The 25,418-nt window shown below is 58.3% G+C and overlaps 3 protein-coding genes across 5 annotated transcripts in view; 1 reads left to right on the top strand and 2 right to left on the bottom strand.

Moving 5' to 3' along the window:
- Positions 1–1,167: 1,167 nt before the first annotated feature.
- NCAPH (non-SMC condensin I complex subunit H) lies at positions 1,168–8,620 on the bottom strand. Of its 3 annotated transcripts, none has more exons than XM_039702657.1 (17): positions 8,399–8,620; positions 7,972–8,062; positions 7,695–7,787; positions 7,384–7,522; positions 6,841–6,959; positions 6,274–6,463; positions 5,789–5,880; positions 5,176–5,348; positions 4,727–4,875; positions 4,428–4,534; positions 4,103–4,225; positions 3,790–3,897; positions 3,312–3,467; positions 2,878–2,976; positions 2,580–2,662; positions 2,168–2,243; positions 1,168–1,581 (listed from the first exon to the last, which is right to left on the bottom strand). In XM_039702657.1, exons 1-17 carry the CDS (start codon positions 8,593–8,595, stop codon positions 1,522–1,524), a joined length of 2,055 nt encoding a protein of 684 aa, XP_039558591.1. In that variant the 5' UTR covers positions 8,596–8,620; the 3' UTR covers positions 1,168–1,521. The 3 variants fall into 3 exon arrangements, with proteins under 3 accessions (XP_039558591.1, XP_039558592.1, XP_039558593.1); XM_039702658.1 differs by having other exon boundaries at positions 4,428–4,531; XM_039702659.1 differs by lacking the exons at positions 4,428–4,534; positions 4,727–4,875; positions 5,176–5,348.
- Positions 8,621–13,343: 4,723 nt separating this feature from the next.
- Positions 13,344–21,030, bottom strand: TACR1 (tachykinin receptor 1). The gene is made up of 5 exons (XM_039702616.1): positions 20,558–21,030; positions 18,159–18,353; positions 15,980–16,130; positions 15,338–15,534; positions 13,344–14,886 (listed from the first exon to the last, which is right to left on the bottom strand). Exons 1-5 carry the CDS (start codon positions 20,953–20,955, stop codon positions 14,592–14,594), a joined length of 1,236 nt encoding a protein of 411 aa, XP_039558550.1. The 5' UTR covers positions 20,956–21,030; the 3' UTR covers positions 13,344–14,591.
- LOC120499165 (tetraspanin-15-like) overlaps positions 20,921–25,418 on the top strand; it is a 25,162-nt gene continuing 20,664 nt past the window's right edge. Inside the window, exons 1-4 of the mRNA XM_039702677.1 lie at positions 20,921–20,972; positions 22,811–23,007; positions 23,271–23,417; positions 24,509–24,694. Of these exons, the coding sequence (XP_039558611.1) occupies positions 23,337–23,417; positions 24,509–24,694 (267 nt within the window). The 5' untranslated portion in view covers positions 20,921–20,972; positions 22,811–23,007; positions 23,271–23,336. The remainder of the gene's footprint in view (positions 20,973–22,810; positions 23,008–23,270; positions 23,418–24,508; positions 24,695–25,418) is intronic.

Genomic DNA, 25,418 nt, shown 5'->3' with positions numbered 1-25,418 from the left:
TGCTCCCGGGACCCCTTCCCTGGTTCTGGGACCCTCTCCGGTGCTGCCCCCGCACCCGTTCGTGGCCGGGCTCGGGACACGGCGAGGAGGAGGAGGAAGGTGAAGAGGAAGGTCCGGTGCCTTCGATCGCTGCAGCCCTGCCCGAAAGTCCCGGAGCCTCAGCTCTGCCCTGGCATCCCCCCGCACCGGGAATAACCCCTGGAATATCAACCCCTGGAGCAAGAATTCCTGGAGCAGCAGCTCCTAGAACATCAATGCCTGGAGCACCAATCCCTGGAAAATCATCCCCCGGAGCAGCCACAGCCCCTGGCATTCCCATGCCCGGGGGAGCGAGGGAAGGGCCGCACATCCCTCCCGGAACCCCCGCGGAGCCCCGGGGGCAGCGGAGCGCAGAAATCCCGGGAAGAGCGGGGAGAGGCGCGGGCGGAGCCCGGCGGGTCGGGAACTGCGGCTCTGGGTGTTCCAGCCCCAGGAAAAGCAGGGGTCTTGGAACCCCCTCCTCTGGGAATCCTTATCCCAGGAAAGGCAGGAGAGGAGGAGACCCCTCCCCTGGGGACCCCCAGCTCATCCTGGAGCTGCAGGAATAGCCCAAAGAGGAAAATCCAGGAGGAAAATCCAGGTCCTGACACGGCCCCAAATCCCACTGAGCAGCCACTGGCCCCAAAAGCACCGGGAAGGACCCGGGATCCCCATCCCAGAGCTGATCCCACCCCAGAACTGATCCCATCCCAGAACTGATCTCACCCCACACTTTGGCTCCTGGATCCCGTTCCCAGCTGCTGCTCCAGGCTCTGATCCCTCATTCCCATTTTTTAGGGATTTGTCCTCATTTGCTGCCCCACCCCATGCTCATCCTGGAGCTGCAGGAATAGCCCAAAGAGGAAAATCCAGGAGGAAAATCCAGGTCCTGACACGGCCCCAAACCCCACTGAGCAGCCACTGGCCCCAAAAGCACCGGGAAGGACCCGGGATCCCCATCCCAGAGCTGATCCCACCCCAGAACTGATCCCATCCCAGAACTGATCTCACCCCACACTTTGGCTCCTGGATCCCGTTCCCAGCTGCTGCTCCAGGCTCTGATCCCTCATTCCCATTTTTTAGGGATTTGTCCTCATTTGCTGCCCCACCCCGCGTTATTCCCAGGGTTATTCCTTCCAGGCCCCTCTCCAAAGTGTGCAAAATTTATTATCCTTAGAAACAGTAAAAAAAGGGAATGGGGGGCAGGAGTAACAGTCCAAACTGGGAATTACAGACTGGGAAGGACACAGGGAGGGAATTCTGGGACAGACAGAAGGAATTTTGGGACAGACAGAACTTTGGGACACAGAGGAAATTTCGGGATACAGAGGAAATTTTGGGACACAGAGCAGCCTGGGTTCACAGTGAAGTGCAGAATTCCCAATCCCAGGGAAAAGCTGCTGGATGTGTCCAGCCAGGACATCCCCAAATCCCAACCTTCCCAGGGATTTGGGATTTTGGGAATTCTCAGCATTCCCTGCTGGATCTGGAGTGGCTCCAGGGTCAGTCCCCTGCTCTCACCCAGACATCTGACAGGTCCTCGGTGCTCTCCAGCTTCAGGTTCTGGGAATGAGAAGGAAAAGCTGTGGAATGAAATCCCTGGGATGAGGCTCAGGAACAATCCCAGCCCCTCCTGCCCCGCCTGGGGCTTTTCCAGGGAATTGGGAGAGCAGGAATTTCCTCACGGGAAGGGGCCCCCAGGGGGGGTTTGGAGTCTCCATCCCTGCAGGAATTCCAAGGAATTCCTGGATGTGGAAGGAATCCAGGTGGGGATTGGGCACATTGTGACTTCGGAGAGCTCTTCCAGCCTCAGGAATTCTGGGATTTTGGAATTCTGTTCCCTTACCCAGAGTCTGGAATGCTCAGGATGGCTCTGAGGGACAAACCCTGCACTGGGAGCTGGGAATGTTCCCATTCCCTGGAAAAACTGGGAATGAGCTGCATTCCATGGAAAAACTGGGATGGATGGGACAAGCTGCATTCCATGGAATAGCGAGGACTGAGATTCCATGGGATCCCCAGAATTGCTGGGAATGGTTCCCATTCCCTGGAAAAACTGGGAATGAGATTCCATGGGATCCCCAGGATTGGTGGGATGAGCTGCATTCCCTGGAATTCCAGGATTGGTGGGAATGGCTCCTGCTCTCACCTTCTCGTTGGCCAGGTGCAGGAGGCACAGGAAGGCCAAGGGCACCGACAGGTTGGTGGCCATGGTAGGAGGGAGCCTGCGGAAAAGCGGGAGCGGGATCAGAGCCCGGGAATGCCAGAGCAGCCAGGAATGCCCAGGAATGCCCAGGAGCAGGGAGTGGGCACAGCTCTGCCCTTCCCGGGAACACCCACAGGGGTTTGCCCTGTCCCATCCCAACAGCCAGAGGGATTCACAGCTCTGCCCTTCCCGGGAACACCCACAGGGGTCAGTCCCAGTGCCATCCCAACAGCCAGAGGGATTTTCCCATTCCCATTTGGGATTTTCCCATTCCCATTCAGGATTTTCTCATTCCCATTGGGATTTTCCCATTCCCATTCAGGATTTTCTCATTCCCATTGTTCCCATTCCCGACCTGGGCTGCAGATCCTTGATGAGGTCACTCAGCATTTTCTCTCCGGCCACCTTCGCATCCGTCCCTTCCTCGGCCTCCTCCCCCTGCTTGGGAAAATCCAGGAATGCAGAGCCCCGAAATTCCAAGGAAAACCCCTGGGAACCTCAGCCCGTCCTGGCCGATGGGAAGCTTGGGGCTGATCCCATGGGATTGGGGTTTATCCCACAGGATTGGGGTTTATCCCGTGGGATTGGGGGCTGATCCCTGGGGCTGGGAAGGACCCCCTGCAGAATTCCCAGCAGGAATTTCCCTTCCAGACCTCTCCTTGCTCCGTCAGCAGCTCCCACATGTTCCTCTTCAGCCTCCTCATGTCCATCCTCTTGGCCGTCCTGGCGTACTGGATGGGGATCTTGTGGATCTGAGGGAGGAATCCAGGATTGTCCGGGATCATCGTCTGGATCATCACTGGGATCACAGCCACTGGCATTCCCGATTTTCCGTGGGAATAACAGCGAGTGCAGCCTCACTGCCAATCCCAGTGTTCAGTCTGGGAACTGTTCCTCTGGGAATGCCAATCCCAGTGTTCAGTCTGGGAATGCCAATCCTGGCAATCCCTGGAATCACAGCGGTGTCCTGGAATTTTTAACCCCGGAGGTGCTGAGAAGTTTTTGCTCCAGCCCAGCCCAGGGAAGAATTCCCAGTTCTAACGAGGAATTCCCAGTGCTCCCAGTCCCTCCCAGTGCTCCCAGTGACCTTGTGGGGCTCGGCGATCAGCTCCAGCTCCCCACAGCCCGGGCCGTTCCCGTTGATCCCGGGGACCTCCGGAGCCTCGGGATGAGCCGGGAGCGGGAACGGCCCCTCCTGGCCTGGGAATTCTGCGGGATCGGGATCGTCATCGCTGTCAGGGACCTGCCAGGGGACACGGGGGGACACCAGAGTCACCTGGGAGGAGCCAGAGGCAGCAGGAGGCTGGGAATTCCTGCCTGGCTTCCCCCTGGATTGGTTTATCCATGGGATTGGGGTTTATCCCCCTGGGATTGGGGTTTATCCCATGGGACTGAGGCAAGGTTAAGCCAAGGCAGCTGCAGGGAGCAGAATTCCCAAAGTTTTCCCACCCCTGGGAATATCCAGGCCTGGATGCCAGCAGAGCCCTGCAGCTCCGACTGCTCCCCTCAGGAATTCCCTGGCCGTGGGTTTGGTCCCAGCAGGAGCTCCCCAGTCCCTGCTGTACCTGCAGGGCAGGGCAGAAGTTGGAGGTGTCGTTGGGGTTGTTGTAGTCGTAATCCCCAATTCCAGCCTCGCTGTCCAAGGCTCCCACTGGATCCGGGCTCGGGCTGAGCTGGGGGAAAACATTCCAAAATGTTCCTGGGAAAAGGCTGGGCCGTGGCCCTTCATCCCCCTTTCTGCCATTCCAGGAGGGTTTGTGGTGAGAGCAGCCCTGGGGCGGGAACGTCCAGAACATTCCCAGGGTTTGGTGAGGAGACGTTTGGTGCTGGGAATGATTCCCTGGGATGATTCCCTGGAATTCTTTTGGGAATTCTCACCTTGACCAGGGGTTTGAGGAAGAGCTGCCGCAGGTTCTGGGGGTCGTAGTTGAAGTCTTCAGGGAGCGTGGTGTTCCTTCTGTTCTGGCTTTCCAGGATGGATTTGGCCAAGGTTGTGGATGCCTGGGAATGGGATCAGACAGCTCCATGGAAAAACAGGAAGCTCCACCAGCTTTCCATGGAAAAATGGGAAGCTCCACCAGCTTTCCAGGGAGTGTTTTGCCTGGGAAGGAGCAGGGTGGGAGGTGCCCCCCAGGACACGCAGCTCGAGCTGCCCAAATCCCGGGAATTCCAGGCTGCTGTGGGAAAAGGGCTCCGTGGGCACCTTGGTCTTCTGGAAATGGGCCTGGAAGTTGATGTCCTCCTGGAAATCCAGCTCAAAAACCTTCCTGGGAATCCTCTGCCGGGAATCCTTCTCCAGGCCTGGGGCTGCTGAGGGACAGCAGGGAAAGGGGGAAAGGGAAAGCTCGGAATTCCAGGACTGAGCCGTTCCCAGCCTGGAATTCCAGGACTGAGCCCTTCCCAGCCCAGAATTCCAGGATTCCAGCCCTCTGCAGCCCGGAATTCCAGGATCTGAACCTTTCCCAGCCCAGAATTCCAGGATTCCCTGCCCTGGGCACTCACGGGGCTGGCGGGGCCGGAAGCGCCAGTGCTCGGGGCCGGCCCACATGGAGAGCACGCGGGGGCTGAAGTAGGAATATTCCCCAGGATTCAGGGACACGTGCAGGCTCAGCGTGCCAATGTCCCCCTCGCCCAGGGGAGCTCCAGTGCTCCTGGAAAAGGACAGGAATGGCAGCTGCTCAGAATCCCATCCGCATTCCTGGGGGATTTGTTATCCCTGCTCGGCATTCTCAGGGTTTGTTATCCCTGTTGAGAATTCCTGGGATTTGTTACCCCTACTCAGAATTGCCTGGGTACTCCCAAGGGATTTGTTATCCCTGCTCAGAATTCCCTTGGCATTCCCAGGATTTCCTCCCTGGCACTGGGATTCCCTCCCTGGCACTGGGAATTCCTCCCAGGTACTGGGATCCCTGGAACCCAGCCCAGCCTCCATCCCTGGAATCCAGCCCCACCTCTGGCTGTGGCCCAGGGAGTCTCCGTTGGGCTGGAATTCCTGGGTCCCATCCCCAGCTGGGGACGCGGGCAGGGAGGGGGCCCAGCCCTCGCCCTCCTCGCTGTCGGGATCCACGTTGGGATCGAAGGCCTGCTCGCTCATCCGGAACTTCTCCAGGAGCGCCGACACCGACTGCAACACAGGAGGCCCCAGCCTGGGTCAGGGATCCTGCCTGGATCAGGGATCCTGCCTGAGTCAGGAATTCCCAGCCTGGGTCAGGGATCCTGCCTGGATCAAGAATTCCCAGCCTGGATCAGGGATTCCCAGCCTGGATCAGGAATCCTGCCTGGATCAGGGATTCCCAGCCTGTGTCAGGGATCCTGCCTGGGATCAGGAATTCCCAACCTGGATCAGGGCTTCCCAACCTGGGTCAGGGATTCCCAGCCTGGATCACGGATCTGACTCAGGAACTCCCAGCCTGGTTCAGGGATTCCCACCCGGCTCTGGAATCCCTAACCTGGCTCTGAAATGTCCAGACTGGCTCAGGAGTCTGGCTTAGGAATTCCCACCTGACTCAGGGATGCCCAACCTCGCTCTGGAATTCCTAACCTGGCTCAGGGATTCCCACCCACCTCGTCGTGGGACTCCTCGTCCCACTTGGTGAACTGGAATCCGGCCAGGGAGGAGCAGATCCGGCGCTTCTCCAGGCACGGGGCCAGCAGGGCTGCGAGAGGTGGGATACAGCTGAATTCCTGGGGTCCCAGCAGGAACTCCCACCTGGATCAGGAATCCCCACCTGGATCAGGAATTCCTAATCGGATCAGGAATTCCTTATGTGCCTCAGGAATCCCTAATCTGGCTCTGGACCTCAAAACTCCAAAATTCCTGCACAGGATCCCAAATTCAGGAATTCCCACCTGGCTCTGGAATTCCCAACCTGGCTCAGGAATTCCCACCTGGCTCAGGACCCCAAACCTCTCACATTCCCAGTTTCCCAGCAGCCTGGAAATTCCCAGTTTTCCAGCAGTTTTGCAGATCCCAGCGATGCGAGCAGAGAACACATGGGAAAAGGAGGACAGGAAAAGCAGGGCAAAGGCTGGGAAAGGCTGGGATTCACCTTTCAGATCCGGCACGGTGAGGGGGTGGGAGCTGGGCAGGGCCAGGCTCTCCGAGGAGGACAGAGGGACAACTTCAGAGGGGAAGAGGAGCCGGCTCTGGAAGCCCTGGGAGCGCAGCCCTGTCAGGAAAATGCCGGCAGAGCTGCACTCGTCAAAGGAGGCCACTGCCCTCTGGAACATGGGATCCACCTGGAAACCAGGAACGGAGGGGGTCAGGGAATGGGGATGGGAATGGGAACCCGGGAATGGAGGGGGAATCAGGGAATGGGAACCCGGGAATGGAGGGAGGAATTAGGAATGGGGATGGGAGTCAGAGAATGGAGGTGGGAATCAGGGAATAGGGATAGGAAGTCAGGAAATGGATGGGGGAATTAGGGAGCAGGGATGGGGGAGTGGAGAGGGGAATCGGGGAATGGGAATCAGGGAATGGAGAGGGGAATCGGGGAACGGGAATCTGGGAATAGGAATTAGGGAATGGAGAAGGGAATCAGGGATGGAAAAGCAGGACAGAGGGGCAGGGAGGAGGAGGAGCAGGGCAGCGAGGATGAGGAGCAGCCCAGGCCCACCTCGGCCCTGCGGCTGCCCTCGGGCACGTTGAGGTTGCTCAGGTTCTGCTCGATGGTTTTGAAGCTTTGCTTCTTCTTTGGCTGAACCTTCCTGGCAGCCTCGGGGGCTGGGCTGGAGTCTGGAATGGGAAAAGGGACAAATTCCACCTCAGAAGGGCTGGGATACCCCAAAGGAGGGAGAAAACCTGGAATTTGTGCAGCAAACTACAGCAGGCATTGAAATTCCTCAGGATCTGCTGGCATCAGCAATGTTCTGCTGCCTTTTCATGGATTCTGTTTGGCAAAAAAGTGCCCCTATCTGATCCCAAAGTGCCCCTGTTTGGCCCCAAACTGAAATCCAAAATCACTGAGCGACAGATCCAGCTCCTCCTCCCACCCCTCCCTGCTCCAGCATTCCAGGAGAACCAATCTGGGATCTCCCAACCCTTGGGAAATGAATCCCAAACCTCTTCAGAACTCCCAAGAGCGCCGAGGCTCCCCTGATCCCGTGTGGGAAATGATGGAATCGCAGGATTTTTTGTGAGGAAAAGAGGGAATTCCCACCTTCCTGGGGGCTGCCGGGGTCGCGGGCAGGGGCTGCCTCCTTGCCCAGGTGGCCCAGGACCCTGAAGGTGTCGGCGTGCACGGAATCCACGCGCATGGCGTAGATCTTGGCACTGGCATCCAGAGTGCCAGCTGCCACCTGCAGGGAACGGGATCTCCCAACCCTTGGGAGCACTGCCCAGCTGGAGAGGGCACTGCCCAGCCGGGCCACTCCCGGGCTCAGCACCCCTGGGAAAACCGGGATAAAGGAATGAAATAACAGGGAAAGGGTTTAGGGAAAGCTATGGGCTCCCCCAAGGGACCCCTCTGACCTGGAAATTGGTGACCTCCGAGTTCTTCTGCTTCAGGATGTCAGTCATGTAATCGATCAGGTGCAGCCCAAAGGCGTTCTTGGTGGTGATTTTCTGCAAGAGAGCACAGCTGGGACCCTGACACCCTGGGGACCGAGGGGACAACGTGGACACGGCTGTGGCCACGGCTTCCCCTTGGAAGGGGAGCAAGAGCTGGGCAGAGAATTGTCAGAAATTCGGCAGAAGAGCTGGGAGACTTCAAACCCCGCGGGGCCCAAAGGCGGCTGCCCCGACTCACGTTCTCGGTGGAGAGCTTGATGCAGGTGCTGTAGTGCTCCGCGATCTGCGCGTTGGTCCATTGGGGCAGCGGCTGCTGCCAGCTCTCATTCCTGCGGGACACGGCGGGGTCAGTGCTCGGGGTTCGCTCAGCCCGGGTCAGTGCCCGGGGGTCCCCTCAGCCCGGGTCAGTGCCCGGGGGTCCCCTCAGCCCGGGACAGAGCAGGGTTGGTGCCCAGGTATCCCCTCAGCCCGGGTCAGCGCCAAGGTCTCCCCTCAGCCCGGGTCAGTGCCCGGCTCTCCCCTCAGCCCGGGTCAGTGCCCGGGGGTCCCCTCAGCCCCAGGGGTCCCCTCAGCCCGGCACACAGCGGGGTCGGTGCCCGGGTATCCCCTCAGCCCGGGTCGGTGCTGGGCTCTCCCCTCAGCCGGGCCCAGCGCACCAGCCCTACCTGAGCGATGGGGAGCCGAGGCCCTGCAGCGACGAGTCCACAACCCTGGAGCGGCGGCGCTGGCGCCTCTCACGCTCATCGTCGTTGCCGGGGCACTCAGCGAGCACAGGGGTGCCGGTGCTGCCGGGAGCCCGCGGGGTCGGGGAGAGGAAGGCGGCGGGCACGGCGGCGGCAGCGCGGGGGCTGCGGGCGGCCATGGCTGCGGCTCCGCGCCGCGCTTAGGGCGCCCCCGCCTCGCCCGCCAGCCAATCAGCGCGCGGGGTGCCTGCTCGCCAGCCAATCAGCGCGCGGCGCTGCCGCCCCCGAGGCGGGTTTGAACGGCGGCGCGCGCTCAGTAACGGTCGCGAGGGCGAAGGGGGCGGGGCTGCGCTCTGAGGGAGCCGTGAGGGGGCCCGGCCCGGGAAGGGGCGGCCGCGCTATTTCCCCCTTTCCCCCCCAGTTCCGGGGCCGGAGCAGCCTCCGGTACTGCCCTGGAACCCCCCACGGTAGGAGGAGGAGCCGCCAGAACAGTGCCGCTTATCCCGGAATCGCTGAGGTTGGGATCTTTGGGATCACCGAGTCCAAGTGGGCCTGATCCCCACCTCGTCACTGAGTGCAACGTCCAGGCCTTCCTCTCCAGGTGGGTCCCGATATTCTCTTTGCCCTTCCAGATGTGTTTGCACATTCTCCATCATTCTCCGGGTGTAATTCCCATATTCCCTGTGATTCCAGGTGTATTCCCTCATTCTCCAGGTGTAATTCCCATATTCCCTGTGATTCCAGGTGTATTCGCACATTCTCCAGGTGTAATTCTCACATTCCCTGTGATTCCAGGTGTATTTGCACATTCTCCATCATTCTCCAGGTGTAATTCCCACATTCCCTGTGATTCCAGGTGTATTTGCACATTCTCCATCATTCTCCAGGTGTAATTCCCATTCCCCGTGCCCCTCTCCTGGCTCCAGGTCCCACATCCCTGGGATGCACTCCTGGGAGAGCCCCGAGCTCTGTGCCTGAGGCAAAGCTCCACCAAGAGGGAAGGAAATCCATGGCTTTTCCTCCTGGAGCATCCCTCGTGCTCTGGGAGCTTTAGGAAAAATTTGGGATGGCCTGGAGGTGCCAGATCCGTCCCCAAAGCTTGGGAATCCCATTGCATTCCAAAGTTTGGGAAACGGGGTTTGACTCCACCAGGAGCAGGAGCTTTTCTGGCATTCCCAGCCGGAATTTAGGGTTTAGGGACTGGGTGCCGCCGTTTTTCCCGGTGGTTTTTCCCGGCCGAGCCGCTGGATGGAGCAGGAGGAAAAGCCGTGGATTGATCTCCGCAGGAATGGTTCTCGGAAGGAGGAGCCAAGGACTCACAGAGCCATGGAATTGCTGAGGGTGGAAAACACCTCTGGGATCATCAAATCCGAGCTCCAGCTCGGGATGGAGCCGCGGGATCTCCCTGCGGGGGGATAATCCGGATTTAGGGAATGATGTACCTATCCAGGTTATTCCAGGCTCCCGGGAAGGGCTGATCCAAGGAAACGCCGCCCAGCCCTGTCCCCAGGACAGCAGTGCCAGCTGGGTTTCCATAGAGCCCCTTGCAAACACAGCCATCCATCAGCCAAACAAAGGAAATCCCATTTTCCCAAGGAATGTGTGGATTTAGGGTGATCCTTAACCCCAAATCCCAGTCTGATTTTGGCTCCATCCATCCCTCTGGAGCCAGGCTCCATTCCCGCCAGGACGGAGCCGGAGGGATCTCAGCTCTGCCTTCACCCAACCCCAAAAATGGCAAAGGAATCAATGCTTGGAGCTGGAATCTCCTTGGAAGAGCAGCCCGGAATCTCCTTGGAAGATTCCAAGCACCCCGGAGGCCCCGGCTGGCTCCCAAACCTGGAGGATCTGAATCTCAAAAAATCCCAGAAAATCTTTGGGATTTTTTTGTCCCCCTGATGATTTGGGGGCTGAGCAGTGGGGTCGGTCCCTTCCCTCGGCTGCTCCAGGATATTCGGGAGAGGCTGGAAAATCCCCGGCTGAGTCTGGGGTGTGTTTTCCCGGGAGCAGCCCCCACTTTCCGTGGCTGCTGTAAACAAATCAATCTCTGCAGCTGAGCCCATCCCAGAGGAGACTCCAAGGAATTCTGACGGGTTTTATGCCCGAATAAATCATTCCTGCCCTGGCAACGGCATCAGATTTTCCCCCGGCAGCAGCAGGAACGTTCCCTGATGGAAGAGGGAATTAAGGGAATGGATCACTGTGACAGCAATGCTGCAAAGGGCTGCGTTCCCTCCCCGGCTCCAGAAATCCCTGCTAGGACTTGGGAAAACTGCAGTTCCCAGCTCCCCACATTGCAGAGGGGTTTGCATTCCCAAAAGCCCGGGAGGATGTGGGGATGCTTCCTTCTGGAGCTGCAGGGGCTTTTCCAGCTGAGCTTGGGAAGGGTTTGGGAGGATTAGGGACACTGGGATGTTCCCCAAGCTGTGGGGTGGGAAACTTGGGAAAAGGGGAGGGAACAGGGATTGGAGACCTTGCCTGGAATGGGCAGGGAATGACCACGGAATGCGTAGGGATTGGTCAGGGAATGACCTCAGAATGGGCAGGGAATCCCACCCTGGGACCAACTGACCATTCCCTGCCCATCCATGGATCATTCCCTGAATGGAAGCCTGGGAAAAGCCTCGGATTTGGGGTTTCAGGGCATTCCCCCCTGCTTTCCCCTTCCCTGTCCATCCCCTCCAGCTGCGGCTCCATGGCCGCGAGGGAAAGCTCAGGAGAGGGAAAGGGGTTGGATCTTTCCAAGATTTCATTGGAAGCTCTGTTCTGCCTGGCTGCTGCACGCGTCGCTCGTATCCAGCTGGGATGGATTCTTTTCCCTTTAGTGGGAATGCTCTGGAAGAGGCCGGAGTGTCACAGACCTCGGGGTGGCCCCAGTCCCTTTTCCCTGCCCTGGGAATGGCCCCAATCCCTTCTGCTCCCAATTCCCTGGGAATGGCCCCAGTCCCTTCTCCTGCCCCTCATTCCCAATGAGCAGTGAGGATCTGACCTTTGGTGCTCTCATTCCCTGTGTTTTATCCCCAATTCTTGTGCCACAAATCCCAGGATTTCCCAGATTTTTGGTGCCTTGTCCAACCTGGACACTCCCAGGGATCCAGGGGCAGCCACAGCTCCTCTAGGAATTCCATCCCAGCCCCTCAGGGAGGAATTTCTTCCTAAAAAATCCTGGCTAGAGCGTGGATCCCCCCAGGATTCCTTAAATCCTCCTGCAACCCCTTGGTTGCTCCAATGAGTAATTAATTTCTAATTAATCCCATCCTTATGCGAGCAATTCCCTCTCTCCCCTTTTCCCTGCCTTCCCTCTGGAATTCCTGATGCCCAGGAGGTTCCTCAGCCCTGGAAACACCAAATCCAATTGAATTCCTTATTTCCCACCCCAAAATTCCCACCCGGCCTGCGTTGGTTCCCAATCTGCTGGCAGCTCCTGCTCAGAGCTCAGTAATTACCAGGGTAATTAATGCTAATTACTGCTGGGAACAAGCTGGAATTCTCCACCCTCCAGCAACCCCAAATCTGCCAGAATCTGCCCCAAAAATGAAACTGGGCATTCCTGAAAAACGTGAATTCACTTCCATCCAGATGTCCTGAATCCAAATCGTTCCTCCCTGAGCTCCGATTTTTGGGGAAGCATCCCAGAGCCCCCCGGGTGCCATGGAAACTGCGGGATCCGCCCCGGGAGCTGCCTTGAGTTCCCGGGGTTTTTTATTTTCTGGGATATTTTGGACTCTGCATTAAGCAAACATTTATGCAAAACGCTGGAATGCATCCATGGAAATGAGGCTGAACCAGAGAGGGAATTCAGCAGGATGGGCTCACTCAGCTGCAGATCCCGCTCGGAAAGCACCAAACACGACAAAATTTGGGGGTTTTTTTGCGTCATCCCTGATTTTGGGGGGTTTCCTGGGAATTGGAGATGGAGGAATGACCCAAAGCCCTGGGAATGTGGAATTCCCTTTCTGTGTATGGCTGAGGGGGATTTTTGTACCTCATTTTATGGGGTGGGGGGGAAATTCCCCATGAGGGACGGCCGTGTTAAAGGGATGGGATGATCCCCATGGATCTGTTGGGATCTGAATCCTGCTGGGAAGGGATGATCCCAAATGGCTCAATTGGGGTCTGAATCCTGCTGGGAAGGGATGATCCCAATCAGCTCCATTGGGATTTGAATCCTGCTGGGAAGGGATGATCCCAAATGGCTCCATTGGGATCTGAATCCTGCTGGGAAGGGGGATCCAGCCTGGTGTTCACGGGAAGCTCGGCCAGGAACATGTGGATGTTTATCGCTTCCCTCCTTTATCCTGGATAAAATCACTGATGGAAAACCAACAGCCGGAGTTTACTGGGCCTGTGGGATTGAGCTGAGCCTGGGAACGCCGCTTTAATTAAAATCCAGAATTCCAGCCAGCCAGAACCGCCAGCGGGGGCGGGATGCTCCTGCAATTCCCACCTGGAATGTCGCGCTTGGAAAAACACGGAATGCGTGTTCCTGCCGGAGCAGCGGGACTGGGGAAGCCCAGCCCGGGAAGGGGAGCCGGGATCCATCAGGGATGCTGGAAATGCTGGGAATCGCCTGGAGAACGGAGCGGCCCTGAGCCCTGCCTGCGCTCCGGGAGGGATCGGAGCCTTTTCTGTGATTTGGGAATCAGTGCCGCACTCCCAGCCCTGAATTTGAGGAGGAATTTTGAGAATTATCCCTTTTCCTGTGTCGGTGAATTTCAGGGCAAACCCCTCCCACTGAAGGTGCCCCAAACCCATCATCCATATTTTTTATGGAATTTTAGCTTTTCCACCTCTTCCCGCTCCCACCCCTCCTCCCCTCGTTAAGGGATAACGAACCATTCTCCACATCAAAGGAATATTTATCCATGAAAATCCATGCTGGGACAATCCTGAGACACTTTGGGAAGGACGGTTGGGTTCCCTCTTTCTTGGGATGCTCCCATGGGAAGAACTTCCTGGAAAGCTCCTTCCAGCTGCCGCCATCCTGAATTCCCCAGGGATGTCAGAGTCACAGGAATGGGATTTGGGGTGGATATTCCACAGGGATGGGATTTGGGGTGGATATTCCACAGGGATGGGATTTGGGGCGGATATTCTGCAGGGATAGGATTTGGGGTGCATATTCCAGCAGGAATGGGATTTCAGGTGGATATTTTGCAGGGATGGGTTTGGGCTGGATATTCCAAGGAAAAAGGGGTTTCCCGTGCTAAACTTTGCATTATAACGATTGTGTCCATTTTTCAGCTGGACACAGGATTTTGGGGCAGGGTTTGGGAGAGGAATAAATCCCAAAATCCCAGAATGGGGAAGGCTGGAAGGCCCATAGTGGGTCCTGAAGGCTGAAAATTTGATTTCTTTCAAATTGTGGTGATTTTAATGGGAAATAAACCCCCGGAGCTCCCAGGCTGGGCTCTGTGACCTCACACGAGGGCTCCAGCAAGGACACGGAAATCCCAAAAAACCCAAATCCCGTCATTCCCTGGGGGAACGCTCCGTAAACAGCGGATCCTGAGCTTCCATCCTGGAACGCTCGGCCATGAGGAGCCCTCGAGGGACAGAAAATAAAAACAACAATAAAGACAAGGATGGGCGGGGCGGGCCTTGTATCCACGGCAATCCCAGAAAAAACGCTCCGAACAATGGGAATGGCTCCCGGATGGATCCTTGGCTGCGGCTTCCAAAGGCGCCGCTGGATCCTTGGCTGCAGCTTCCAAAGGCGCCGCGGTTTTTCTGCCAAACAGACCCGAACCAGGGCCAGGCCTGTTTGAATCCCAAAATCTGCGCTGTGGCCAATGACTCCCCATGGAGCTGGAAAAGCCTTTTTGGGATTTAGGGATTCAAGATCCCCCTGGATATCCAGCAGGGAGAATGAAATTAAGGATGGGAGGAGGGAGGTGCAGGATGGGGTCGTTTTCCATGGGGTGGGATGCACCGAGAGGTCCCTCCTGCCCTGGAGAGAGCACGGAAGCGCCGGCCAGTGTTGGAATTCCGGAGGAAAACCCGGCTCTGTCCCGTTCCTGCATCCCCTCCATCTCCAGCCAGGCAGTGCACACATTCCTGGTGTCTGGCCCCACAACAGAACTCATCCCAAGGAAAGAGATGGGAAAACAGCACGGGGAACGCCGGCATGGCACAAGCAGGGCGGTGACACCACGGTGGCACTGAGGGGACATCCCTAGGTCAGGGTGTTGGAGTAGAAGCTGAAGCTCTCGGAGACCGTCTTGGAGTCGCTGCGGGAGGAGCCGTTGGAGGTCATGTCCAGGGAGAGCCGCCTGGCCCGGCCGGGCTCGTCCAGCTCCTCGTCGGCCGCGCCGAGCGCCGAGGCCACGGTGGTGGTGTCCATGCGGCTGAGCTTGGACACGGAGCTGTGCGTGTGCAGGAAGCGCGCCGAGCGCAGCTCCAGCCCCTCGTACTCGCCGGCGCTGACCCACGGGCACCACCGGAACGCGTGCTTGAATCCCACCCGGAACCTGGCCACAGGACGGGACGGGCGTGGGATGGACACGGGCATGGACGGGGAAGGATGTGGAGATGGCCGAAGGAAGGGGATGGACATGGCCAATGGAATGGGGAAAGACACAGACATGGGCAAAGGACGGGAGAAATAAAGCTGAGCTTTTCTAAACATGACAAAATTGTGATCTTTCACAGAGGGGAGGAAAAATGCCCCAAGAAATGAAAAAATCCACTGAGAAATGGAAGACCCCCCCTCCCCACCGGTAAACACCAATTAGGAGTTGGGATCGTTTCAGTTGATGTTTGCCCTCAGAATCCGCAGGGTTAGGAAAGACTCCAGGTGAGAACTGTGCCACCCCATCTCTGCTGGAAGAGGCAGAGGGTGGGACAGAACCGTCCCAAAAAACCCCACCCATCCTCTCCTCCAGGACCCCCTCCGCGTTCCCGAGCTGCGCGCGCTCCCACCTGTCGTTGAGGCAGCAGTAGATGATGGGGTTGTACATGGTGGAGCTCATGGCCAGCCACATGACGGCCAGGTAGACCTGCTGGATGAAGCTCTGCAGGTACCACTGGGGCCGCAGGTACTGCAGCGTGAAGTAGACGTGGTAGGGCAGCCAGCAGAGCGCGAAGGTGCACACCACCATGATCATCATCTTCACCACCTGCCAAGGAGAGAGCCATCCTGCAGCCACTCCCGCCTCGGGAATGGCCTTTGTTTGGGAATGGCCAGGAATGCTGGATCCAGCCCCTCCTGGAATTCCTCACCTCATGGAGATTGGCCAGGAATTGTGGATCCAGCCCCTCCCGGAATTCCTCACCTCATGGAGATTGGCCAGGAATTGTGGATCCAGCCCCTCCCGGAATTCCTCACCTCATGGAGATTGGTCAGGAATTCTGGATCCAGTTCCTCCTGGAATTCCACACCTTCCTCTTGGCCAACACATGCTCATGGTTGGGATTGGCCAGGAATTCTGGATCCAGCCCCTCCCGGAATTCCTCACCTCATGGAGATTGGCCAAGAATTCTGGATCCAGCCCCTCCCGGAATTCCTCACCTCATGGAGATTGGCCAGGAATTGTGGATCCAGCCCCTCCCGGAATTCCTCACCTTCCTCTTGGCCGACACCTGCTCGTGGTAGCGGTCGGAGGAGTCTCCGGGGATGGCGCTGGCCCAGAGCGTGCGGCCGACGGCGGCGTAGGCGCAGCCGATCACCAGCAGCGGCAGCACGTACAGCAGGACGGTCATGGAAAAGTGGTACCTGGAAAAATGGGATAATCCCTGAGGATCCGGCACTGGGAATGTCGTGGAAGTTTTTTGGGAATGCCATGGAAGCACTGGGAATGCCGTGAGAAGTCTGGTAATGCTGCGGATCAGTGAGGACTTCTGTTAGAGAGGAGTTGGTTTAAGTGGGAATCCAATAATTCTGGGTTTAACCACAAGAGGGGACGGAGGCTCCAACCCTGCGGAAAATCCTGGAAAATCCTCTCTTCCCTAAAAACCGAGTCCACAAATGTGGCTGGAGCTGGCTTGGAAAACTTCCCAAATCCTGCCTGGTTAGTGGGATTTTATTCCCAAGGCTTTGGGGCCTCTGGGTGGATTTTTGGGCTCCAAATATTTTTGGGCTCCCTGCTCCTCTGTCTTTCCAAGGATTGGGACTCCAATCCAGGCCCTGCTCCCGCTCCTCTTCCCGGGAGCTCGGGTTGAATCCCAGCTCCAGGGGGTGAGGAGCGGCTCCGGGAATTCTCCCGCAGGGAACGGGGCTGGCCCCGGCCCCGCTGCTGCTCGGTACCGCAATCTGATTTTCCCGGCCCTAATTCCATTTGGGATGGCCTTGGCGGGGCTGGACTTTGTTTGCCTCATTCCAGAGGCGTCTTGGCGGCTCCGCAGGAGGATTTTGTTGCGGTTCCCATGGAATTCCGGATCCTCAGAGCGCTGCAGGAATGTCTGGAGGAGCTGCGGGATAACGTCAGCAGCGCAGAGCCCCATTCCCAGAGGGGTCTGGGCTCCGAGAGCCCTTCCAGACAGCTCCAGGATCCTTCTGGGATGCCAGGGTGGAAAAGCACTGGGAATTGCTCTGCCTGCAGCATTCCCGGGATCGCAGCGCTGCGGGAGATTTGGGGTTTGCAGCTGCAAGGGTTTTAGGAGCTGGTGTGGGATGGAGGATCGTGGAATGCCGGAGGATGGAGCTGCCACCTCCCTTCCCTGGGAATCCCGGCAGTGTTGGCATGGAAGGGACATCCCTGAATTCCCAGGGGATCCAGGGTGGCTTCTCCCTTCCCTCAAAACCCCAAAGGGAATTCCTGAACCCTTTGGGAAGCAGGGATCAACGGCTGGATCACATCCTGCAGAATTATCATTCCGGCCAAAACCAGGGATGTTCTCCAGGGGAAAATCAGCTCTGGTACCCTCTGCACACCAGGGTTGTGCTCCCCAGAGGTTTTCTGAAGGAATTCCCCCAGAAGTGTTGGAATTCTCCTGTTTTCCCTGTTCTTCCTCCTGTTTTCCCTGGGAACTGGAAAAAGGATGGAATTTTTTCCTCCTGGCGCCACAAACGGAGCAGCTGCCAGGGGAGCGTTCCCAGAATATCCACCCCGAGGCCATGGAGCAGGGAAGGGCTGGAATGACACCTCTGGAATGACCCAAACACCTGTCCCGAGTTATTCAGGGCAGGAAAATCCCATCCCGGGATTTGCTCATGGGATTCCCGAGGACTGGAGCCGCCACCGAGCCATGAGTTCCTCCCAATCCCCAAATTCTTTGGGATTTGCCATCCCAAAGCTGCTGGGGATCTCCTTTCTCAGTTTTCCATTTCCTGAGTGTGGGATGCGGATCCCTTGTGGATTTAACGGTGGCATTGTCCTATTTTCCTCCTCTTTTTTCCCTCTTTTTTTCATCTTTTTTCCATCCTCTTTTCCTTTCCCCCTTCTTTCCATATTTTCCTCTTTTCCTTTTTCTTTCCCCTTTCTTTCCTTCCTTTCCCTTTCCCTCTCCCTTCCCCTTTTCCCCCCTGAATTTCCTCCATTTCCCCCCATTTTTCCTCATTCCCCCCCCATTTCTCCCCGTTCCCATCCCATTTCTCCCCATTCCCATCCCATTTTTCCCCGTTCCCCTCCCGTTTTCCCCGTTCCTTTCCTCTTTTCCTTTTTCTTTCCCCTTTCTTTCCTTCCTTTCCCTTTCCCTCTCCCTCCCCCTTTTCCCCCCTTTTCCCCCCTGAATTTCCTCCATTTCCCCCCCTTTTTCCTCGTTTCCCCCCATTTTTCCCCCTTCCCATCCTGTTTTCACTCACGTTTTCCCGGACACGGCTCCGCCGGGCTCCGGCCACTCCACGAGGCAGACGAGGCGTCCCGGGAGCTCGTGGGTGATGGAGAAATATCCCTGTGGGAAGGCCAGCAGGAGCGCCAGCAGCCAGATCAGCCCGATCAGAGCCTTGGTGGCTGCGGCCGAGAGGCGCGGCCGCAGTGGGTGGATGATGGCCATGTACCTGTGCGGGAAAAACGGGGAAATCCCGGCGTTCTGCCTCTGGGAACAGTGGGAATATGGCCAGAAAATCCTGGGGTTCTGCCTCTGGGAACGGCGGGAATCAGGGCTGGAAAATCCCAGTGTTCCCTTTGGGAAAAGGGGGAATCAGAGCTGGAACATCCCAATGTTCCAGCTTTGGGAACAGCAGGAATTAGGGCCAGAAAATCCCAGTGTTCTCCAGTTTTGGGAACAGTGGGAATGGGAGCTGGGAAATCCACGTGTTCCCTTCAGGAAAACAAAGGATGGGGTGGGAATTTGGGAGCCGAGGGAGCTGCCAGGCCCTGAATTCTTTGGGATTTTCCTGATGCACTTCACGCAGTGCCAGCCCCAATCCCGAATTTCCTGCCATTGTCCCGAGTGTTTGGAACAACTTCCGGCTGTTTTTCTTTCGTGCCCAGGGCTGGAGCAGCTCCAGGGGAAGGAGGGGATGGAGAAACTTCCAGCAAAAATCCCGCATGGATCCGTGATGGATCCCACAAAAAATCCCACGGGGTTCCCCTGGATCCTGGGCTGGAGGGGTTTGGGGCAGCCTGGGATAGGGAAGGTGGCACTGGGGGGGATTTGAGGTCCTTCCCAATCCCACCCATCCCAGGACTTTGGGAACATGAGGCTCGTTCCATGCTGCTTCCCTGATTTTTGGTGGGAATTGGGAATTCCAGCCCCATCCTGGCTCTGACTGGAATCCCAACACTGCCCTGCTGCTCCTGATCCTGGCTCTGCCCATTCCCAATCCCATTCTCAGCTCTCCCCATTCCCAGTCCCACCTCTCCCCATTCCCAATCCCAGTCCCAGCTCTCCCCATTCCCAATCCCAGTCCCAGCTCTCCCCATTCCTAATCCCAGTCCCAGCTCTCCCCATTCCCAGTCCCAGCTCTCCCCATTCCCAGTTCCAGTTTTCCCCATTCTCAGTTCCAGTTTTCCCCAATCCCATTTCCAGCTCTCCCCATTCCCCCAGATCCTGCTGCTGGCCTGGAGCAATTCTCCCCTCCCCAGCTCCTGGTACAAATCTGCTTTTCCTGCCTTTCAGCTCCATTGGCAGCTCCCAGCCACAGGAAAAAAAGCAATTTTCCCAACGTTTGGAGGGGATTTGGGGTTTGTTCCCTTCCTCATTCCTGGCTGGAATTTGGGATGCAGTTGGAGCTGCAGCTTCCAGGTGGGAGCCTGGATTTCTTTGGAAAACCAAGCCCATCTTCAGGGTTTGCAGGTGCAGGAAGATTTTTTGGGAATGCTAATCCCCAAAAAATTCCAGCCCCAGCCTCCCAGACCTCCCTGTTTTACTGCAGCTTCCCTGGATTTGCTTTCCTGGATTTTCAGGGTGGATCAAAGGCTGTAAATTAAATTATTCACCCCAAAAAATAATCTCTGGAATTCATCCCAGCCCCAAAGGGGCTTTTCCAGCCAATCCCAAAGATCCTCCTGGAACAGCACCATGGGAGAGGAACTGGAAATATCCCGGTTTTTATTGATGATTGCCTCAATTCCCGTGGATTTTAGGGAGAGGATTTGGTGACAAAACCAAACCCGGGGCTGTTTTTGACACCCGGGGAGCCTCACCCAGCCCCGGCCCCGCTTCCTGCAGGGAATCCCGGAGCCAGCAGCTCCAGAGGCGCTGGAAAAGGCAGGAAAAGCATCCTCCCCCCCCGGATCCTTGCCAGAATTCCCTTTATTCCCTGGGAACAGGCACGGGGCAGAGCCTGGCTGGCTCTGGGAACGGGGCCTTGGGAAAACCTGAAAGGCTCGGAGGGAGCCACGGGGCTGCTCCGGAACCGGGGTTTGTCCTGGGGCTCCAGAGGGAAATGACCCCAAATTCCTGGGAGAGGGAAGGGACATCCTGCGGCTTTTGGGGTCCCCCGGTCCCGCTGGGATCCGGCAGAGCTTGGGATCATGGCCCCAGTGGGATCTGGGATCATAACCCCGAGGGGATCATGGCCCCAGTGGGATCTGGGATCAAAACCCAGTGGGATCATGGCCCCAGTGGGATCTGGAATCATGGCACAAGTGGGATCTGGGATCCAGCTGAGCTTGGGATCATGGCCCCAGTGGGATCTGGCAGGAACTGGGCAGGGAAAACCCAACCCTGGTCACTGACCTGTCCCACTCCGGCCGGGGATGGATGACCCCTCCTGACCTGTCCCCGTTCTCTGGCCAGGACTGACCCCTCACTGACCTGTCCAGCGCGATGGCCGTCATGGAGTAGATGCTGGCGAAGACGGCGGCGATGGGGAAGAAGTTGTGGAAGCGGCAGTAGGCGTGCCCGAAGTACCACTCGTTGTGCACGGCGTAGCTGAAGTTGACCACGGTGTTGAGCGCGGCCATGGAGGCCTCGGCGAAGGCCAGGTTCACCAGGAAGTAGTTGGTGACCGTGCGCATCCGCTTGTGCGCCAGGATGATCCACATGACCACGGCGTTGCCCACCACGGCCACCACCACGATGAGCGCGTAGGCCACGGCCCACAGGGCCACCTGCCACGGCGGCTGCACAAATGGGTTGCTCCAGGACTCGTTCAGGGAGGCGTTGAGGGGCTCCAGCTCCAGCTCGGCCGCCAGCGGCGGGGCCTCATCCATGGCCACGGGAGATGGGGGTGAGGGACCTCCTGCTCAGCAGAACTGGGGTGAGGGACCTCCTGGATCAGCCAGTTTGGGGTGAGGGACCTCCTGATCAACAAAATTGGGGTGGGGGATCTCCTGGATCAGCCAGTTTGGGTTGCAGGGACCTTCTGATCAGCAGAACTGGGGTGAGGGACCTCCTGATCAGCCAATTTGGGTTGCAGGGACCTTCTGATCAGCAGAACTGGGGTGAGGGACCTCCTGATCAACAAAATTGGGGTGAGGGATCTCCTGGATCAGCCAGTTTGGAGTGCAGGGATCTCCTGCTCAGCCAGTTTGGGGTGTAGGGACCTTCTGGTTTAGGGTGCAGGTTACAGCCAATTTGGGGTGCAGGAACCTCCTGGATGAGCCAGTTTGGGGGTACAGGAACCAAGATCAGCCAATCTGAGGTGCAGGGACCTGGATCAGCCAGTTTTGGGGTGCAGATCCCTGCTGGTTTGGGGTGCAGTAGGATCAGTGCACAGCCAGTTTTGGGGTGCAGATCCCTGCTGGCTCAGCCTCTTTGGGGTGCGTGGCTGCTTCAGGGCATGGGCACCTCCCGCTTTGGGGACAGCAGCTTTGGGGTGCAGAACCCGTCTGGGTCAGGGTGCAGCAGGTTTGGGGTGCAGAACCCGTCTGGGTCAGGGTGCAGCAGGTTTGGGGTGCAGAACCCGTCTGGGTCAGGGTGCAGCAGCTTTGGGGTGCCAGTCCCTCCGGTGCCCGGGGGCAGCTGGAGCCGGGAGCGCGGCCATGGCGCGGCTGGCCCGGGCTGCGGGTCCCGCCCGGCTCGGGCACGGCTGGCCCGGGCTGCGGGGCTGGTTCGGGGTCCGGCTCCCTCCGGGCTCGGCTGCGGCTTCCCCACGGTTCGGATTCCTACCGGTTCGGGGTGCGGGTCCTGCCCGGTTCGGGGCGCGGGTCCCGCCCAGTTCGGGGTGCGGGTCCTGCCCGGTTCGGGGCGCGGGTCCTGCCCGGTTCGGGGCGCGAGTCCTGCCCGGTTCGGGGTGCGGGTCCTGCCCGGTTCGGGGCGCGGGTCCTGCCCGGTTCGGCACCGCACTGGGATGCGGGTGCAGCAGAGCAGGTGCGGATCCCTCGCCGTTCGGGATTCAGTCGCACCGGGAAGCAGCGGGTTCCGGATGCGGCTCCTGTCGGTACCTGCTGCAGCCGGTTCGGGATGCAGATTCCCCGGTTGGGGATGCAGATTCCCGCTCGGTTCGGGATGTAGCCGGTTCCGGCTGCGGATTCCGCGGTTCGGGCTGCGGATCCCCGCTCGGTTCGGGCTGCGGATTCCCCGGTTCGGGAGCTCGGGGCGCAGCCGGTGCCGCGGACCCGACTGCGGCGGGCGAGGCACGAGCGGGGCTTTTATGGGCGGCGCGGGCGGTGCCGGAGCGGGGTGGGCAGAGCCGGCCGGGGACAGCCCCCCCGGTGCCCGGTCCCCTCCCCGGTCCCCCAGTCCCGCTCCCGGGGCTCCGCAGGCCCCGCTGCCGTTCCGAGCCCCGCCGGCTGCGGCTCCTCCGCCTTTCCAGGCGCCCCCATCCCAAAATTCCCCCCCACATCCCCTCTCCCATCTCTTCCCCCCCAAATCTCCCAGAGCATTTTTGGGGCCCGACTCCAGCGGGAATTAAAGATCTCGGTAACGGCAAAGCTCCGCGGTTTTATCGATGATTTTATCGATTATTGATTGGTTTTATCTTTATTTATCCCGAACCTTTTCAGCCCCCCCAAAAAAGGGCTGGAAAATCCCTCTCCATAAAAATCCGTCTCCATGAAAATCCCTCTCCCTGAAATTCCGTCTTCTCCCTAATTAATTTAATTAATCTGAGGTCTCTTCCCGCAGCCCGGGTTCGTATCCAGGGATTTGAGCTCCGCTGCTGCCAGATCCATCCCGGCCCTGCTGCTCCAGCCGGGAATTCTGCCAGGAGCGCTTTTCCCTCGGGAATTCTGCTCCTCCCTCGGGATGCGCCGCCGCTTTTCCTCCCGGGAAAGCCGCTCCGCTGTGGCCGCGGGTGATCCCAAATCCCGGATTTTGGGCAGGTAAATCCCGCAGCAGTTCGGGCTGGGAGCCGCGCGTGGGGAGGAGGAGCCGCTGGAATTCCCTGGGAGCGCCGGTGATTCCTGAGGCGCTCCCGGGATTGTCCCCGCTGCAAAATCCCTCCCCGGCCGCGCCTTCCCGCAGCGCGCAGCCTTGCAAGGGTTAACGCGGCCGCGCTCGGCCCCTGCGGGCGGAAATCGGCCCCAAGTTCAAATTCCCCGCAGGAATTGCAGCGGGAAGAGCCGGGGGTTGAAATTCCCCGCAGGAATTGCAGCGGGAAGAGCCGGGAGTTGAAATTCCCCGCAGGAGTTGCAGCCGGGGGGCGCCGGGCATGGCCCGGACCTGCCGCGAGTCCCATTTTTATTACTACGGCATCAAATTCTCGCTCTCCGCCTACGCCACGCTCTTCTCGGTACGTACTTGTCCTATTTTCCCCATTTTCCCCACGTTTTTCCCGTTTTTTCCCAACCGGAATTGGCTTTTCCAGCCCTTTTCGCTCCCCTGTGTCCCAATTTCCCCTTCCCAAACCCCAAATCCCTCAGGAAAACCCGCGATGCCTCCAAACCCCCGGGGCCGGCTCCAAACTGGGCGATTTAGGGCGATTTTGGGCTCCAAACGTGGCGATTTTGGGGTGAACCCGCGGGTTTTGGGTTTTTTTTTCCCAAGCACATCCTCCCCGTGATTCCTTTATGGCTGCGAGTCCCGTTTGGACCAGAAAAAAAACGTGAAAATGCCATTTTTTTCACCCCCCAGGTGCCCCCAGCAGACATCGAGGGGGTTTCAGCCGCGTTTTTGTCGGAAAAATCCCAAATAAATTGATTTTTAGGCGGTTTTGAAGCCCTGGACTCTGCTCGGGGCGGGATTTCCCCGTACCTGGGAGGTGCAAACACCTGCGGGAGAGGGGAGGTGAAAACCGGGAATTCCGCCAGTTTTGGGGTCTCTTTTTGGGGTTTATTTTGGGTAATTCTGACTTTATTTCAGTATATTTCCTCCCCAGGGTTAAATAACCCCGGGGTGGGGCTGTTTTTTCAGGTGTGAGCGCAGAAATTCCTCTGCAGGTGCCCGGAAATGATTTTAATTTCGGTTTTTATTGATTCTTGACCTGTGAATGAGCTCGGCCAAGGCCAAAAATCACCAAAATTTGGATTTTTTTTGGGATTATCTCCCAGATTTTCCAGGCTCTGTCAGGTGGGAAAACTCCGAGGGGCCAGACCTCTGTGATATTCCTATAAACCCCAAAAATTCCAGATTTCTCCCATGTTTCTGGCTCAGGGTGGAGTTTTGGGTGGGATTTGTGCAATATTCCAAACAAATCCGGGGTAAATCCCAAGATTTGGGTTCCCAAGGAGCCGATCCCGCCCAGTTTGGGGTTTCCCACAGGTTTTGGGGGTGTTGAAGGAATTGTGGGATTTTCCTGCCGATTCCACTGTGGGAATCCAAAAACCCCAAACCCCCCCGCAAACCCCATAAACCCCGGAGTCAATCCCGGATTTCCCCGTGCAGCTGCTGGGGCTGCTGCTGCTGGCCGTGGGGATCTACGCCGAGGCGGAGCGGCAGCGGCACCGCACGCTGGAGGGGATTTTCCTGGCGCCGGCCGTGCTGCTGCTCCTGCTGGGGTCCGGCATGTTCCTGGTGTCCTTCGTGGGCATGGTGGGCAGCCTCCGCGACAACCGCGCCCTGCTGCGCACGGTGAGGGGGGCAGCGCCCCGGGGGCGATCCAGGGGGGGGGCTGCTGCTGCTGGCCGTGGGGATCTACGCCGAGGCGGAGCGGCAGCGGCACCGCACGCTGGAGGGGATTTTCCTGGCGCCGGCCGTGCTGCTGCTCCTGCTGGGGTCCGGCATGTTCCTGGTGTCCTTCGTGGGCATGGTGGGCAGCCTCCGCGACAACCGCGCCCTGCTGCGCACGGTGAGGGGGGCAGCGCCCCGGGGGCGTTCCAGGGGTGTGGGGTCACCTCCGTGGAGTTCTGTGGGTCTGGGGTCATGTCCATAGAGTTCCATGGGTCCGGGGTCATGTCCAGGGGTCTGGGGTCACCTCCGTGGAGTTCCGTGGGTCTGGGGTCATGTCCAGGGATTTGGGGTCACCTCCATAGAGTTCCATGGATCTGGGGTCATGTCCAGGGATCCAGGGTCATCTCCATGCAGTTCCATGGATCCAGGGTAATTCCATGGCTTGGGAATTCCATGGATCTGGGGTCATCTCCCTAGTTTCAGAATTCCATGGATCCAGGGTCACTTCCATGGGTCTGAGGTCACGCCCCGGGGGCGTTCCAGGGGTGTGGGGTCACCTCCGTGGAGTTCTGTGGGTCTGGGGTCATGTCCATAGAGTTCCATGGGTCCGGGGTCATGTCCAGGGGTCTGGGGTCACCTCCGTGGAGTTCCGTGGGTCTGGGGTCATGTCCAGGGGTTTGGGGTC

This window comes from Passer montanus, unplaced genomic scaffold, assembly GCF_014805655.1.
Source record: "Passer montanus isolate IOZ18808 unplaced genomic scaffold, ASM1480565v1 scaffold158, whole genome shotgun sequence".
NCBI lineage: Eukaryota > Metazoa > Chordata > Aves > Passeriformes > Passeridae > Passer > Passer montanus.
The sequence above is the reverse complement of the archived record's forward strand: the minus strand, read 5'-3'. Positions and strand labels throughout refer to the sequence as shown.